Source organism: Carcharodon carcharias, chromosome 1, assembly GCF_017639515.1.
Source record: "Carcharodon carcharias isolate sCarCar2 chromosome 1, sCarCar2.pri, whole genome shotgun sequence".
Lineage (NCBI taxonomy): Eukaryota > Metazoa > Chordata > Chondrichthyes > Lamniformes > Lamnidae > Carcharodon > Carcharodon carcharias.
In genome coordinates, this window is record NC_054467.1 from 61,705,173 (window position 1) to 61,720,142 (window position 14,970).

Consider the following 14,970-nt stretch of genomic DNA (forward strand, 5'->3'; position numbering starts at 1 on the left):
CACTTAAAAATATAGGTTATGACAGTTGTTTAAAGTTTCTCTCTGGGATTTTTAAATAACTCGGCTTTACCGAAAGGCTGTCTCATAACGAGGCTGTTCTATTTCCTATTTATTGCAAGGCTCAGCAAGGAAGAGGGAGAGAGCAAAGTCACCTGCAAAACTGCAGGGGTGACTGATTCTTGTTTCTGTCACTCACACAGCACCAGCACAATTTGCATTGCTCCGCAGCAAGCTTTTTAACCCATTTTTTTCCCTGTGTATTCTAGGAAAGGAAATAGTCATGGCTTGCATTCATCTCAGAACTATTTACATATTCTGACATAAAAATCAACAGGAGTTGGAATTTTGGGTGACTGCTGAGATGTGCAAATCACTGCACATCAGGAGATTAGAGTTCAGTCTTTTGTTTCTTTCCTAGCTCCTTTTCAAGTATCTGCTTGAAGAAGGCCATTTCAGGTGCGACATTCCATTTTCTCTTGGGACCAGCCGGTCAACTATAATTCAGAGGTATTTTCCACAAAGTAGACCTTTTACATTATCAGCTGTCTTTTGCTCAGTGTGTATACTTATATTTCTTTAAAAAAAACACATCTTCCTTAAAAAGCTCAGTACGCCCTAAGTAAGCCATGACTGTAATCTGCTTTTTATGACAGCAGCAAAAATCCCTACTTCTAACCTTTTGATGAAAGGAGGGCCATTGATGAAGCAGCCAAAGATGGTTAGCTTTTAGACACTGGAGGATCTCCTGCACTGATGTCCTCAGCTGAGATGATAGGTTTTCAAAAACCACAATGATTTTCCTTTTGTGCTAAGTATGACTCTAGCCAGATGGAATTTTACCCCCCTGATTTGTATTGGCTTCAATTTTAGTAGGACTCCCTAATGCCAAAGTCGGTCAAATGCTGCCTTTTGTTAAGGGCGGTCACTCGCTTCACCCCTGGAATTTAGCTGTTTTGACCATGTTTCGGTCAAGGTTGTAATGAGACCTAGAGCTGAGTGGCTGTGATGGAACCAGATTTAGCATCAGTGATCAGGTTATTGGTGCGCAAGTGCCATTTGTTAACACTTTCAAAGACACCTTCCATTACTTTGCTGATTGAGAGTAGACTCTCATGGGGTGATATTCAGCTAGATTGGGTTTGCTTTTTGAGGATAGGACAAAATGGGCAATATTCCACATTGTTGGCTAGATAACCATGTTGTAATTTTATTGTAACACCTCGGCTAGAGCTGCATTAAGTTCTGGAACACAAATCTTCAGCACTAAAGCTGGGATGTTGTCAGGGGCCATAATGTTTGCTATATCCAGTGCGCTCAACCATTTCTTGACATGTAGAGTAATTGAATTGACTGAAGACTGAATCTCAGCAGTAGGTTGACATTTATTATTTACTCAGAATTTTTGGCTGGAACTGCTTAGCATTGTCTCTTTTGTATTCATACACTTGACTCCACCATCCTGGAAGATGGTGACATTCATGGCACCTTGACCTCTGATTAGTTGTTTAATTGTTCAACACAATTCACGCCTGGAGGTGACAGGACTGCAGGGCTTTGATTTGATCCATTGATCATTGGATCTCTTAGTTCTGCCTATTGCATGCATGTTGCCGTTTCACAGGGTTGGTAGCTTATTTTTGGGTATCCCTGCTGCTATTCCTGGCCTACTCTCCTACACTCCTCGATGAGCCAGGGTTAATCCCCTGGTTTGATGGTCACGCTAGATTGAAGAGAAGTTAGTGTGGTGGAATACAATTTGCTGCTGCTGATGGCCCACACCTAAAGTTCACGCTAAGCTGTGCAGAAATTGGCAATGTGCCATGCAGGGGACAAACAGGCTGCAACCAGCAGTGTACCCTTTTAAGATGTGCACATACATGGACTGGGCAGTGCAAAAAAGGGCCCATGCACACTGAAGGGTAATAAGAGGGCATGCTGCACATAATGCCTTATCTGGCATCAAAACTGGCCATCCATCTGTTCAAAATCTTTCCCATATGGCATGGTGGTAGTGCCACACATCACAATGGAGCGTGTGCTCAGTGTGAAATGGGATTTGCCTCCACAAGTATTCACTGTATTGCTCATTCCTGCAAATACTATTACGAATAGATGAATCTGCAACAAGCAGATTGAGGTTGAGGTCAGTTAGGCTTTCCCCTCGTGTTGGTTCTCTCACCACCTGTCTTCAGAACTTGCCCATCTCAGTATTAGTGCTACTGAGTCATATTTGATGGTAGGCATTGAAGTCCTCCACCCAAAGTACAGCCTGTGCTCTTACCCCCACTCAGTGCTTCTTCCAAATGGTTTTAACATGGAGTGCAGGTTCCCTGTGGAATACTGGGTTAACTGCCATTTGTTGTTAAGTACTGTGTTCTGATATAGATACTATATTTAATTGAATATTCTACATCGTGTAGTTAAATGAAATAGTGGATTATATTGGTTTCAAAAAACATAGAATGCTGTGAGGGTTTCAGTTATGGGGGCAGACTATGGAAACTCTGACTTTTTTCCCCGAGATCAGAGAAGATAATGGAAGTTTAACTAGAGGCGGGTCTCCATCCAAGGAATTTTGCTAAATAAGGAGAAACTTTCCACTGGCAGGAAGGTAAATAACCAGACCAGTCAGCACCAAAATAAATGGCGAAAGGACCAGCGAGTTAAGATGCTCTGCCTAAAAGGTGGAAGCAGATTAATAGTTACTTTCATAAGGATATGTAATTGAAAATGGGGAAAAAAAAATACAGGGCTGTGGGCAAAGAGCTAGGGAATGTGACTAATTGGATAACTCTTTCAAAGAGCCGGCATAGGTACGATGAACTGAATGGTTTCTTTTGATTCTGTGATTTGACAATGTTCTTCAAACCTGTTGAAATTCAGGATGAAGTGTTGCTGAAAGTTATGTTGCTTGTACAGGATCCTCTTTATGCTCACAGCTATATTTTTCTTTCTCCATCTAACCACAGCTGAAAATAAAAAGCAATTAGGAACACGAATAGTTACAATTAAAGAGGAGCCAATGGAGCTGAAAATACCTGAACCTGCAGCCTCACCATTTCCTAGTCGGGTGTTCAATTGCAAGGCAGTGAAAAGCGAAAGTTCACGGAATTCCCCTGAAATTATACCTCTCACAGAAATTAAGCTTTTCACTCAAGATATATCTGTGAAAATGGCATCAGAACTTCTTTATCAACTCTCAGGTATTTGTGTTGCTGTTCCACAAATATGTATATTCTGTGTCAGAGTAACAATGCATTCACAGAGAGTAATTTCAAAGAGTAATCATAAGAAACATGCTTTTTCAGCATACTCTTCAGCGTGACATTGTATTGCGGTTTCATCAGCAACAGTACAATAATTTCTGATGCAGTTATGGCTGAAAAAGAAAACCTGTTACAAAAGAAATTGGAGCATTCACTAAACTTAGTACCAATTAAAACTGAGTGCCTACTTCTGAGGTTTTTTTCATGTCAATCAAACTGTGCTTAAATGCTTAACTGGGCTGAAGGTTTTCTCACGTTATATAAACCTAATAGCATCCACCTTTTAGGATACACATTTTAACACCTGTTCCCTACTTCATGTAGCTCTATAGACCCTGTTATTTATTCAGGCTCTCCTAGGATCTGCGGCTTGATGTAAAATACCTTCTCTAATAAGTAATATGTATTTTTCATTTTCCTTTTCTTTGCTGGTTGTTGTATCATGTGAATGATTCTGTGTACTGACCATACACCACCACCTTTCGTTTTTTAAGGGATACAGGTTGCAGGTTGAAACAAATATGAGCCACACCTGAGCAGGTTTTGGCACCTTTAGGAGAGGGAAGGAGAAAGTTTTTGGCAAATGAGAAGCTTGTGTTATTCTCAGAACCTCCTAAATGCTGAGTTTTTTTATGGTACAAAATTAATTCTAGTCCATTGATGGTCAAAATGGTTAATTATAGAATTAAAATATAATCAGTTTAAGATGGATAAACTGTTGGAAATTCCAACTATTCATTGAAAGTCATGTTACTAATGACTTGTAATGCTTGGGGATAATATTGCCAAAACTTTTATTTTAAGAAAGCAAGGTGTGTAAATGTCGTCTTCCAGAGAAACAGTTGGACCATGGTATGACATCTTTTTCTTGTGGCCTGCCTGCCACCAAATCATACTGTCGTTAGTCTTTACCCCTTCTGATTGTACTTTCACTGAGCAGTGACCAATACACTTACTACTGTCGCGCACACAATTTCTTTTCAGAAATAGTTGATAACTTAACTGCCAAAAAAATGAAAAACATGATCCTTAGTTCCTGCTCTATGTGCCTTCTTGGGCAGTCTGGCGTAAGTCGGGGTGGTGGGGAGAAGGCAGGACAGATGGCAACTTGTACCAGTCAGAGACTTTAGCAGTTGGAAGGGGAGCTGAATGGAAGAAATTATTTTCCTGTTGTCAGTAAGCTCTATGCTGTGGTAAGCATGGTGGCAGAGAGTGGGGAAACATACCCTCTAACATCCCCTTTCCCTTCCCTCTTCCTCTTCCATTGAAGTAGAATTGATTGGATGTTTATTTTTTAAAAGAATAGATTTGTTGGGTCCTTTTTAGTGATGTTTATGTTTTTCTGATCAAAGTTTTTGAATTTGTGTGTATATTATGAGCGCATTAAGGATTGGTTTGCTCCCAACGCCATGCATGCACAGTCTGACTGTTTTACTCAGTTACGTCATTGAGAGGGATGGTGTATGCAGCAGCCAGGACCAAAGATGGCACTGCTCAAATCATCACAGCTGGGCAGCTGAGTCCCACAGTAAGCAGTTAATTAGAATTTCTTCCCTGTTGACTTTGCTGGGCTTAAACTGTAATGTTAACACCTTCACATTTTCAAATTCAAAGTTTCAGGTCACCAATGAGCTGCAAAGATTAGTATAGAAAAAGAACAGTCTAAGTTTTTCAGTGTTCTGATAGTTTGCCCCTTTATCTCATTGGATGAGAGCACTGCTGGCGAATGACCATATATTGCCCACCCATAATTGACTTTGAAAAGGCGTTTGGATTTTAAAGAGAGAAAGCACCTAAAGCACTGAGGGGAAAGAATTGGTGCTTTATTTCAGTGAGTTCAAGTGAAGCTCACAGGAAAAAAATGCCAATAATGGAGTAAGATAGTCACAGTAAGGCAAGCTCAAGACCCATGATTCAGCTTTTTAGTCCTGGTCTACAGAAGAACAAGCCTTAGTTGTGCATGCGGAGAGGTATGTGCATGCATAGAGTGAATCTGGCAGGCTAGGCGCAGCAGAGTGACATCACTAGATTTCCACGAATGTGCGGGCCAATGTGCTTATGCAGCCTGCCATCTTGCATTGGCAGGACACAAAGTGTTAATTTAAAACATGAACCCACTTTGCTCATTTAGATGCTTCTCAAGGTTTTCCATCTTAATTACAGAACATCTCCAAGAAATCATTCCACCCCCGAAATGTTTCCTGACCCTGGCTACATTTCCAGCTCAGGGTTGTTAATGTATCTCTGCTATGTGTTTTCACCTGTCTGAGGGGAGAAATAGGGCCTACAACAGTCAGTGCAATGCTGTAGGATGCATTTTTTCTTACTAAGACCTGCACATGCCAGAGCTCAGGAGGTACTTGCTTAAGGTCCTCTTATCAGTTTGGCCTGAAGTCCCCTAAAATTTGAATGCCAGGCCTAATGGGTGGCCCAACATCCAACATTGGAACAGTGCAGATTGCAAGGAACACTGCAGATTTGCATGCTCTCACCCATACACACACTGGCAGATGTATTTGATATCAGGATTGCCTTCCTGAAACTGTGGGGATTGGGAGGGGAAGAGGTAGGAACATTGACAGAATGTATCAGCGAGCATGTTTCCATTTGCATCTGTCCCAGGAAAACCATAGGATGAGACTTGAACACTCAAGCTTTTGTTTACACAGCATTTTCTGTTTTATTTTTGTGGCTCCTCTTGCTCGTGTTTGAGAGATTTGCTAGCAGTCTTTATGGGAAGGAGGAGAGATGGGAGGAGGAGAATGTTGGGAGTGTATTATGCAGTGGGTCAATGTCAAAGAGTTAACAGTTACAAAGTCCTGGAAATTGAGTTGTTGACTATAACACTTAAGTGTCTGCTAAATGTGTCTATTATGGTTAAAGGTGGCTAGGATGTTGAGTAGTTTTATATTACTGTGGCACTGCATCTGATTGCTATCTGACTTGTAACTGACCTCAGTCCCCTATGTAACTTGGTTCTGAAAAAAATACATTTATCTTTTGCATAACCTCGGGCCATGTTTTATAAGTTGTGCACCATTCTTTCTCACTGTTGCTGCTGCTGCTCAATAATTTATGTTCCTGGAATACTGTCAAGGCAACAAATTGCCTCAGTCCTTGTAGAACTGGAAACATCATTATTTGAAATATGACAGGGCCAAATGCTCCAATGGGAAATTTATTGTAATAGCTCACCTATGTATGTGCATTAGGTTATTCGAGCTGTTAGTCATGGATTAGGCCTATCTTTGATGAACTCTGTTTAAACTGTAGGCTTGACAAACAAATCTTGTGACTACAGAACTGGATACTGCTCCACTTCTGTAATTAACATTAATTCTTAGCCTAAGACCTAATGTTTCTCTGCTTGCCCCTCCTACTTAAGGCTTCCTTTTTATTTCAGCTTGGACCTTTAGAGAGCAATGTAAGTACACCATTCTCCCAAATTTACATTTCAGTAATGCACCCAGTTTCTGGTGGAACTTGATATACTGTATATTTGCAAACTAGTTGCAACATTTAGAACCAACATGCATACATCAAGTCTCATTGCATTATTGCATGGATTTGCAGCACTGTTGGACAGTTGTTCATTGGACCCAGGAAGATGGAAGTGTGCACCACAGTTAGGATGCAGCCCTCCAAAAGTTTTTTCATTCAAAGCAGAAATGCTGTTGTTGCATCACTGTCAGCCATGGCTGCTGACCTAGATAAAAAACAACAGTTCCTCATCTTGATTGAACAAACGGTCTCCAGCATTCCCACGCAAGAGGACAGAAATGAAATAGAACATACTTCAAGACACTATTTACAATATTGCACTCTCAACTTAAGGGAAGTAAGAGTGGAAAAATGCAGACTAGTTTGAGCTAAATCACTGCAATGGAACCTGTCATTGAAGCCCAGTGGTTTGCTCTCGTTAATTACAAGTGAGAAGACTGAATGCATTGAGAGCTTTTGAAGTAAAACCCAACGGACTGCTGGGTAGTGTGGCAATGATTACTGGTTACAGCTTTGCCAAAATATTCAAATGTCCTTCGGATGTATGAAGGAATCAAAAGGGCAATAGGACCATCAGCAAAGAAAACAGATCTCTTGAAAACAAAGACAGCAGACGTCATCGCCGACTGCAATAAGCAGTTAGAGAAATGGGTGAAACACTACCTTGAGTTGTACTTTAAGGAGAAAACTGCCACCGGGAAGCTCCAGACACCATAGAAAGTCTGCTTGTCATGGAATAATCCACAGAATAATCCACAGTGAAGGATTTTAGCTAAGCTCGTGACTCACTTGCCCTGGGCAAAGCTTCAGGCGCTGATGCTATACCGCCTGAACTCATCAAGCATGGGAAATTGACATTCCTGCAGCCCCAGCACAAACTTTCTTGTCTGTGCTAGAAGGAGGGGGCAGTGGCCTATGGTAAGTTTGATGCACAGATATTTGATTTATTTTCCTTTCTCTGCAATAATGGGAATTTTAGAAAAAAGTGGACCAAAGGATTGTTGTTCAAGTCTACGGCAGCCTCCTGTCTCATAAAATGATGGTTTGCGCTGTGGTGGACAACTCTTTTGAACATTGCCTGCTGTGGCCCAGGAGCCCCACTCTAACATGGCAATTTCTGCTGCATTTGCTGTAGAGCAGGACAGTAGGCTGAGAAGGTTCGTGATTTGCTAACCTCTTCTCTGGGCCCTCTTGTGTTAATTTCAGCATCACGTGACAGCTTGTTGGTAATTATGTAGCCTATATATATGGAGCTATCAATAACCTCCAGTGTCACGTTGTAAATGCTGATAGAATGCATTTTGGCAATATCCTGGACCATGATATTTCTCTCCCTGATGCTGATGATCAAACCAAACTCTTTACAGGCTTCAGAGTGTCTGTCCATTTGCCACTGAAGGCGTCCCTAGATTAGGAATGCTCGCGTGGCATTGTAGGCATAGAGCAATTCTCTGAGAACTTGGCACACCTTTGTCTCGGAGGCATCACCCCGCTGAACATCATGGGGAAAGCATTTACTCGTGTTGCCCTTATCAGACTACAGATCCTGGCTAAAGACATCTACCCCGAATACCAGTGTAGTTTCAGAACTGGAAGATCTACAATTCACATAATCTTCTCAGTATAGCAGCTACAAGAGAAATGTTGTGAACAAAGGAGACCACTATATGTTGCTTTCATTGATTTCACCAAAGCATTCGACCATGTGAGTTGAGAAAATAGATTGACCACCAAAGCTGCTCATTGTGAACAACGCTTTCCATAAGAACACAATGGGTAAGATCAGCTATGATGGGCAACATCGGAATCCTTAGATCCTCAGTGGGGCCAAACAGGGTTGTGTTCTAGCACTGACATTCTTAGGCATATGACAGCAACAAAAATAATATGCCATTAGGTCATCTACAGAAGGTGTCTACTTACATACCAGAACTGATGTAAAGCTGTTCAAACTTGTTCGCCTGAATTCCAATTTAAAGGTGCAGCCAGTCCTCATGAAAGATTTGTTTTATGCATACGATACTTCGCTAGCATTCCATACTGAAGGACACCTTCAGCGGCAAATGTTCTGAGTAAGAGTATGTGGAACAACAGCAACCTGACTGAGAACACCAAGCCTGCATCCTCAGCACACTCCTCTGCAGTGGTGAGATCTGGACAAGATATGCTAAGCAGGAGAAAAGGCTGAACAGTTTCCACCTTCACTGTCTCAGACATATCCTCGGCATTTCTTGGAAGGACAAAGTCACCAACGTAGATGTCCTGGAGTATGCTAATTCCAACAGCATTCACTCTTTGCTAAGCCAATGATGTCTGCACTGGCTTGGCCATGTTCGTTGGATGGATGATGGCTGTATACCCAAAGACCTTCTATATGGTGAACTGGTCACTGAGCCATGATCTCTTGAGTCTCCTTTCCTCCACTACAAGTACACTTGCAAGGGAGGTATGAAGATGGTGCATGTTGACACAGACAACTGGGAGGTGGTCATAACCTTTGGAGGTTGACAGTTTGGAAGGGTATTGGAAAAGGCGAGCAGAAACTAAGAGGTCAACTGGTTGAGAAGAGGTTCCAAAGAAAACATATGCCAGCAAATTGCACAACTTAACTCAGGAAGCCAAAAATTGGTCCCTCCTTAACAGCAAATTGTACTAGCTGCAGGGAAGTTTAGCATTTTTCTTCCTCATTAACCCCCACTTCCACAACCAGACATTGCCACTAACAATTTCTTAAGGGTCATCATACCCCTCAAATACTGACTTCCTAGTTTAATTGGAGGGATTAATTTTTTTTGTGTATCTTTTATTTGTCTTTTGGAAGAAATAATGAACCAAGGCCTTGCTGCCCCCTCAGGTAAAAGATCCTGAGGTGCTAATTATTTTTTAATTAATTAGTAACAATTTAATTATTTCTAATTTATTTTGAATTAAATTAATAGTTAACTTAATTATTTTTTGCTAATGTTTCCAAATTCGCGGATGACCCAAAGCTAGGTAGAAATGAGTGTTGTGAGGAAGGTGCAAAATGGCTTCAAGAGGGTTTGACAGACTTAGTAAGTGGGCAAATGGAATATAACGTGGAAAAATGTAAGGTGGTCCACTTTGGTAGGGAGAACAGATGGACAGAATATTTCTTGAATGATAAGAGATTAGAAAGTGTAGATGTACAAAAGAGTGTCCTTGTCACTAAAGGCTAACATGCAGGTGCAGTAGGCAATTAGGAAGACTAATTGGATGTTGGCATTTATTGCAAGAGGGTATGAGTACAGGAGTAGTGAAGTCTTGCTTCAATTATATAGAAGCTTGGTTAGACTGCACCTGGAGTAGTGTGTGCAGCTTTGGTTCCCTTCTCTTAGGAAGGATATTATTACCAGAGAGGGAGTGCAACATAGATTCACCAGACTTGTTCCTGGTATGGCAGGACTGTCCTATGAAGAGAGATTGAAGAAACTGGGCCCGTTTGAAAGAATGAGAGGCGATCTCATTGAAACCTCCAAAATACTTAAAGGGATAGACAGAGTAGAGGCAAGTAAGATGTTTCCCCTGGATTGAGTCTAGAATCAGGAACACAATTTCAAAATAATGGAGAAGCCACTAAGACTGAGACGAGGAGAAATTTTTTTACTCAGAGGGTTGTGAATCTTTGGAATTCTCTACCCCAGAGGACTGTGGAAGTTCAGTCATTGAGTATGTTTAAAGTAGAGAATGACAGATTTCTAAATGCCAGCAACGTAAAGGGATATGGGAATAGTGTGTTTTGGGGGGGGAGGCATTAAAGTGGATGATCAGGCATGGTGATATTGAATGGTAGAGCAGGCTCGATGGGCTGAATGGCCTACTCCTGCTATATTCCCATCTAACTCAAAGAAGAGCAGGGAAATTCTTCCGGTGCCCTGCCCAATAGCATAAGAATATAAGAAATAGGAACAGGAGTAGACTATATGGTCCATCAAGCCTGCTTTGCCATTCTGTAAGATCATTGCTAATTTGCCTGAACTCCACTTCCACCTGATTACCATATCCTTTGATTCTCTGAGTTACCAAAATCTGGCAATGTCAGCCTTAAATATACTCAATGATGGAGAATGTGCATAGATCTTTGAAGGTAGCAGGTTATATTGAGAGAGTCATTCGTAAAGCATATGGGATCTGAGGCTTCATAAATAGAGGTATTGAGTAAAAAAGCACAGGAGTTTTGCTGAACCTTTATAAAGCTGGTAGGTGTTACAGAAGAAGGGAGATGGTGGGATAACTTATCCCCTTTCTCCTCGCCTTGCTGTTATCCACAACAAGAAATGTTTTATAAGGACTCTTTTAAACCTTTTTATGTTAAGATTTTCAGTAATAAGCATGAAGCAAGCTTTCAGGTAAGTTTAAATCAAAAGAAAGGATAATGTTTAGTCACGAAACACCCCAAAATGTAAATGCAATGAAGCACATTTACAAGGCATACATAGAAATGAAGGTGGACTCTAGAGACAAAGCTTGAGTTTAAGTTACTAACAGAGTACAAAAAAAGCAAATCATGTTTACAGGGAGGTGGCGGCATAGCGGTATTGTCACTGGACTCGTAATGCATACTCAACCCAGGGTAATTCTGGCCTGGCCAGCGACGCCCACATCTCATGAATTTTTAAAAACAGTCTTTTTAGGATGGGAGGCATCTTTGTTCTCCCAAGATAAATGGAGGTTGAAAGTCTCTGTGGCCAAACTTCTATAGAGACGAATCTTGCAGATGATGACATCCTGCCTAGGATGGCTGTTTTTGTGTTGGGCCGCGTTCCTTTCTTCTAGCTTAAGGATGGTCCCACTTGCCCTGATATTTTCCAGACTGACTTGTCCCCCCCGGTTCTAGGAGTAAAAGGGTTTGTGAACTGAGGTCAGTCATATGCATCCCCATCATCAATACCTCTATTGTCCACATAACTGCTTGAAGTTAGAAAGCAGTGCTACACAATGGGGTTTTAATGGTGGTTGTTCACGCCTGCATGTGATATACTGGCCTTGCTTCACCTTTGTCAAATTTGAGCTCACAGACACGGTGTCGGGAAGGGCTATTGATTTGGAGTTGATAAATAGCCAGTCAATAGGAGGTGTAACTTCACAAGTGGCTTCACATTGTGAATGTCTACTGAACGGAGGGCATTACACCCACGGTCATTTACATTTTAAGAACTTTCCAGAAGCATGTTCAGACGCGGGTTAATCTTTTGTCTGTGAGGAGATCATAGGTCACCTGATCCTTGTTGGCCATTTGCTGATGGTTCTCACGCCTCCTTGTATCCTCTCTCCCCCCCCCCCCCCCAAAAAAAAAGCAAGATGTGGCAGCTCTGACAGCCCAAATTGGTGTGCAGTTGCGGCCCTGCAGACATTTTAAATAGCCTCAAAGAAGATAAAATGCCCAGAGGCCAAGATATGAGTTAGGAAACTGCAGGGCGCAATCTTAGAAGAGGGGAACTTGTGACCCCAATTTGCTGTTTCTGCAATCCCAGTTTGGGAACAAGTGTCTTACATATGAAAGCAAGTGGCTTGGACTGATTGTGCCGAATAGCTTGTATCTATATGACATACCCTTTGTAATGCTTTTTTGTATGAGAACCAGTAACTCAACACAGTCTGTGGGAATCAAACTTGGAACCTTTCTAGACACTGATGTTTCAACTACGCAATGGCTGAACCAGCTGAATCATCAGAGAAGCTACTATCGCCTTGATCTTGAATCCCTTTCTAAGCGGTTCACTTGGATAAATAGTCACAATCTAGACCGTGGCTATCCCTCAGCTACTTTGTTGACTCAGGACAAGTGGGTGTACTTTATCTGTGGATAAATAAGTCGTCTTGAGGTTTGTTGTAGCAACTGAACTGCAGCCCTGCTGAAACAAGTGAACGTAACTCTGCCTAGAAATTGAACTGTAGCACTCCTTATCCTTATTGCAATGCTCTTTTTCAATTGGGCTACATGGCAAAGTCCTGCTGAATCTTTGACCTATATGATTGCTCTGCTATCATGGCATTTCCAAGGAAAAGGATAATGGAAATGTGTTATGGACAGAGATTGGTTATCTTTAAAGCAAAAGCTGCATTTATATTGCCGAATAACTTAAGCTGGGAACTCTGCAATACCAACTGAGGTTCTGCTTTCCATAATGTATTGCCCAGTGTTATGGTCAGGAGGGGGGTTAATTTAAGCAGCACTAATTTTTCCTCTTCCCACCTATCCATAAACAGGTGTTTTGATTTGTTTCCCTCTTTATAAGCGGTGGCATATTTCGCCAACCTCTGTTTTTGTGCAACCCAATTTTCAGTTACTAACCCCAGAGCAAACTCGCAATAGGATGAACTCAGTTTATTTGCGCACACTTAAAATGCGGGAAGGAGGGTTTGCAATGGCACTTTCACACTCTCAGTAAAGAGAGGGATAGAGAAAAGAAGGTTTCACAGTAGAGAGACAATAAATATTGGTTCACCTGAGTTCGAGTCCAGAAACAAAGTCCAAAAGCGGCATGCCTTCATGGAGGAGGGTGGGTAGAATTCACTTCCCAGTGGTGTTGACTTCACAAGATGAGATGAATCAGTCTTGTAGGGGTGATGGCACAGAACTCCCAACAGAAGCAGTGTAGATGGGGCCAGGTGTTCAAACTGGGCAGAGCTCCTTTGTGTGGCTCCTAGTCAGATGTTGAAGAGCAGACTGAGCTATTCAGCTCAGCAAGGCAATATTACTTGTTCAACAAGCCAGAGGCTTATGTCACATGACCCCCACCTCTCCTCCAAGTCTTCAATAAAGAATATGTATCCATCGCCTGGAATTCGGCTGGGTCTCAGAGACTGCTAAACATCCCAGCCATTGAGTTGAAAGGAATGCTTGAGGGGCATTTTATCTTAGCAGACCCTCTGCCTCCTGCTGGCAAGCCTGGGTTATCAAATGCAAATTGCCTCTGTATAGCCTCTTTGAATTTGGGCTGTGTAGTCCCCAGATGATCATCAGTGGCTCCTCAGAGGTAACAAGGTGTGAGTATTCCCGAAACTGCAGGGATAGTTTCTATGGCATCCAAGGAAGCTGGCAGTATTACAGACTGCAATTTCAAATTGAAAAGCTGGTAACAGCAGAATGGTTTATACCATAATGAGTATTCCTCTGAGAAGGGGCGATGAAAATATAAGCAGTAATAACTGCCCTTGTATGGGGATTTGAATTGACCACAAATGGGATTTTCTAAGCAGCAAAGCTATTTGTATGTAAGCAGTGTCATAGGGGTGATGGCTTTATGTTTATTGAGTTTATTAGGGGAAAACATAATAACAGGAAATAGAAGTAGGAGTAGACCATACCTTACCTTTTGAGTCTGTCCCTCCAATTCAGTACAGTCATGGCTGACCTCCAGCTTCAAAATCACTTTCTCACCCACTCCCCATATCTCTCGAGTTCCTGAGACACCAAAAATCTATCTTATCTCCACTTTAAACATATTCAATGATGGAGCATTCGCAACTCGCTGGGTAGAGAATTCCAAAGATTCACAATCCTTTGAGTGAGGAAATTTCTCCTTATCTCCTCATCTCAGTTCTAAATGATCAGCTATTATCCTGAGACTCAGCCCCTCTGTTCTAGATTCCCCAGCCAGAGGAAGCAACTTCTCGATGTCAGGCCCCTTCAGAATCTTGTATGTTGCAATGAGATGACCTCTCATTCTTCTAAACTGCAGAGACTATAGATGCAATTTACTCAGCCTCACATCATAGGACAGCCGTCTTATCCCAGGAACCAATCTAGTGAACCCTTGCTATACCACCTTCAATGCAAGTATACCCTTAAATATGGAGACCAAGACTGCACACAGTACTCGAGGTATGGTCTCACCAAAGCCCTGTACAACTGTAGCAAAATTTCTTTGTTCTTGTATTCCAATACAGTCAATAAAGACCAACGTGCCATTTGCCTTGCTAATAGTTTGCATTACTTGCGTTCTGACTTTGGGTTCATTGTACGAGTACAGCCAAGTCCCTCTGAACATCAACATTTACAAGTTTCATGCCTTTTAAAGAATATTCTGCTTTCCTATTCCTGCTACCAAACACTTCCCCACATCATCTCCATCAACATCCTGTGGGTTATCATTGACCAGAAACTGAACTGGACTAGCCATATAAATACTGTGACTATAAGAGCTGGCCAGAGGTTAGGAATCCTGCGGTGAGTAACTCG

At 41.8% G+C, this 14,970-nt stretch overlaps 1 protein-coding gene across 6 annotated transcripts in view; it reads left to right on the forward strand.

The window, feature by feature from the left end:
• Positions 1-14,970, forward strand: part of znf827 (zinc finger protein 827) — a 156,385-nt gene that overhangs the window by 71,400 nt on the left and 70,015 nt on the right. For 5 of the 6 annotated variants that reach the window (XR_005943980.1, XM_041195226.1, XM_041195187.1 and 2 more), the window contains exon 6: positions 2,970-3,203. The exons of the other annotated variant lie outside the window; for it this stretch is intronic. Coding sequence is in view for 4 of the 5 variants with exons in the window: in XM_041195226.1 (XP_041051160.1) it covers positions 2,970-3,203 (234 nt within the window). In the remaining variant the exon portion in view is untranslated. The remainder of the gene's footprint in view (positions 1-2,969; positions 3,204-14,970) is intronic. 6 annotated transcript variants of the gene reach the window in all.